This window comes from Electrophorus electricus, chromosome 10 (assembly GCF_013358815.1).
Source record: "Electrophorus electricus isolate fEleEle1 chromosome 10, fEleEle1.pri, whole genome shotgun sequence".
Taxonomy (NCBI): Eukaryota; Metazoa; Chordata; class Actinopteri; order Gymnotiformes; family Gymnotidae; genus Electrophorus; species Electrophorus electricus.
Window position 1 is genome coordinate 22,619,342 of NC_049544.1, and position 1,812 is coordinate 22,621,153.

General features: G+C 48.4%; 1 protein-coding gene across 3 annotated transcripts in view; it reads right to left on the reverse strand.

The window, feature by feature from the left end:
• The window catches only part of ift140 (intraflagellar transport 140 homolog (Chlamydomonas)), a 36,482-nt gene extending 34,936 nt beyond the window's left edge, over positions 1-1,546 (reverse strand). For all 3 annotated transcript variants that reach the window (XM_035530815.1, XM_035530816.1, XM_035530814.1), the window contains exons 1-4: positions 1,442-1,546; positions 992-1,139; positions 623-847; positions 274-395 (exon numbers count right to left, since the gene is read on the reverse strand). In XM_035530815.1, coding sequence (XP_035386708.1) covers positions 274-395; positions 623-847; positions 992-1,138 — 494 coding nt within the window. In that variant the 5' untranslated portion in view covers position 1,139; positions 1,442-1,546. The remainder of the gene's footprint in view (positions 1-273; positions 396-622; positions 848-991; positions 1,140-1,441) is intronic.
• Positions 1,547-1,812: the final 266 nt, after the last annotated feature.

Sequence of the window (1,812 nt, forward strand, 5' to 3'; positions counted from 1 at the left end):
GTGTACTGTAGTAAGAGATGCAGACATATTTAGACATATTCAAAATTGTAGTAAAGTACACAGAGTTTCAAGAGAAACAGAACATTTCAGACAGAGGTATATACATTCAGCATATATACTATATTCCAACACCCATATACCTTTTTGTAACATATTGCATGCGCAATGCAACATACTGTCTTAGCTTAGGTAGTGGGGTAGTATGGATTGTGGTGCTCAGGCGTGCATGTGTCTGTGCGTGAATGTGTGTATACATGTGTGTACAAAACTCACTCCGTGGGTGGCATGGGTCTAAAGATGCAGTGGGTTAAGGAATTGTGGTAGTGCTGTTTCATCACATGAGTTCCATGAAGTTTCCCTCTTGCATCCACCTTCCACATGACCAGAACCCCGGCCTACACACACACACACACACACACACAGTTATAGTGTGTACACACACACACTTATAGTGTACACACACACACACACACACACACTTATCGTGTACACACACACACAGAATAAAACAGTGCGTTTCTGCCACATAAGTAGAAGGGTAAGGACAACACAGATGGCTCTGAATTTGTAATGTGTGTGTTTGTTTATATGTGTGTAAGATTGGGAACACTATGGTCCTCACCTGATCTCCTGTGACCAGTCTGGCCCCACTCGAACTCCATTCCAGCAGTGTGATGCAGGCACTGTGTGTGTCTGGGGGCAGGAGTGTGTGTTCTCCATGCGGGTGAGTAAGCAGAAGGGTCTCACCCGTCTCCCAACCCACCGCCAGAAGGGCTCTGGTGGGGTGCCATCGTAGCCGGGACGGACTGACGGACCGCTCGACGTGACACGACCCTACATGCTCTCCCTACGAATCCACACGCCACACGATTAAATCCCATTAGCTAACGGGGAGCATAGAATCGTTCATACACGGCTTGACCACCTTAAAGGGTGCTGCCAAACGTCACAGGTTCAACATCCTGGTCCCGAATCGACGCCGGAACCTCACCTGTTGCAGGTAGATGTCCACGCTGCCTCCGGCGGCGGGGTTAACGGAACCGACCGCGAGGAGCGGCGGGCTCGAGTGCCACGCGAGAAGAGTCGCAGAGCCGCTGCTGTCTGGCGCCTCGACGCGGTGGTCAAAATACACAGCCATTCTTCACAAAAAACCGTTCAAAACACAACAAGGTCTATATACACGCCGCGTAAGCACACAATAATGATATAAACAGCCCAACTAACTATATAAACAGCAAGCCCAACACTATCTAGCCAAACTGCCGAGTAGCGTTATTGTGTATCTGAGTAATTTATAAACACCTCAGTGTGCTAATCCATGCTAGCGGTTAGCTAGCTAGCTAGCGGGGCCTGCTATAAGAGCAGTGGACAGGAAAAGTTGCCTTTCGCGTGTCCTTCCCAGCTAAAGACATTGACTTTTTGCTGTCTTAACACACATTACCTTATGTGGTTTCGTTTGGCGAGAACGCTGAAGCAAAAGTTTTATTCGCGGCATATGAAGTTTAAAGATGCCACAGAGGTCCGTGTTTTCGCTCAGCCGCCGTGCTGCGTGAGGCGGCGTTTCCAGTTACCCGGGCAACCTGGGCGGAAGTCTGTAGGGGCGGGGCTCCCAAAGTGCCTGGATTTTGTTCATCGCAGAAGCGTTTTTTAAGATCGTTTTCATGTTGTTTTCATGTCGTTCAGTGTGATAATGATAAAGCGCCACAAATAAACGTTTGCAGAGACACGAATGTGTGAATTAAACCGTGAGTAGTGTGTTTATAGTGTGTGAGTGAGTAAGTGTGAGAATGGCTCCTGGAGAATGTCTCCGCG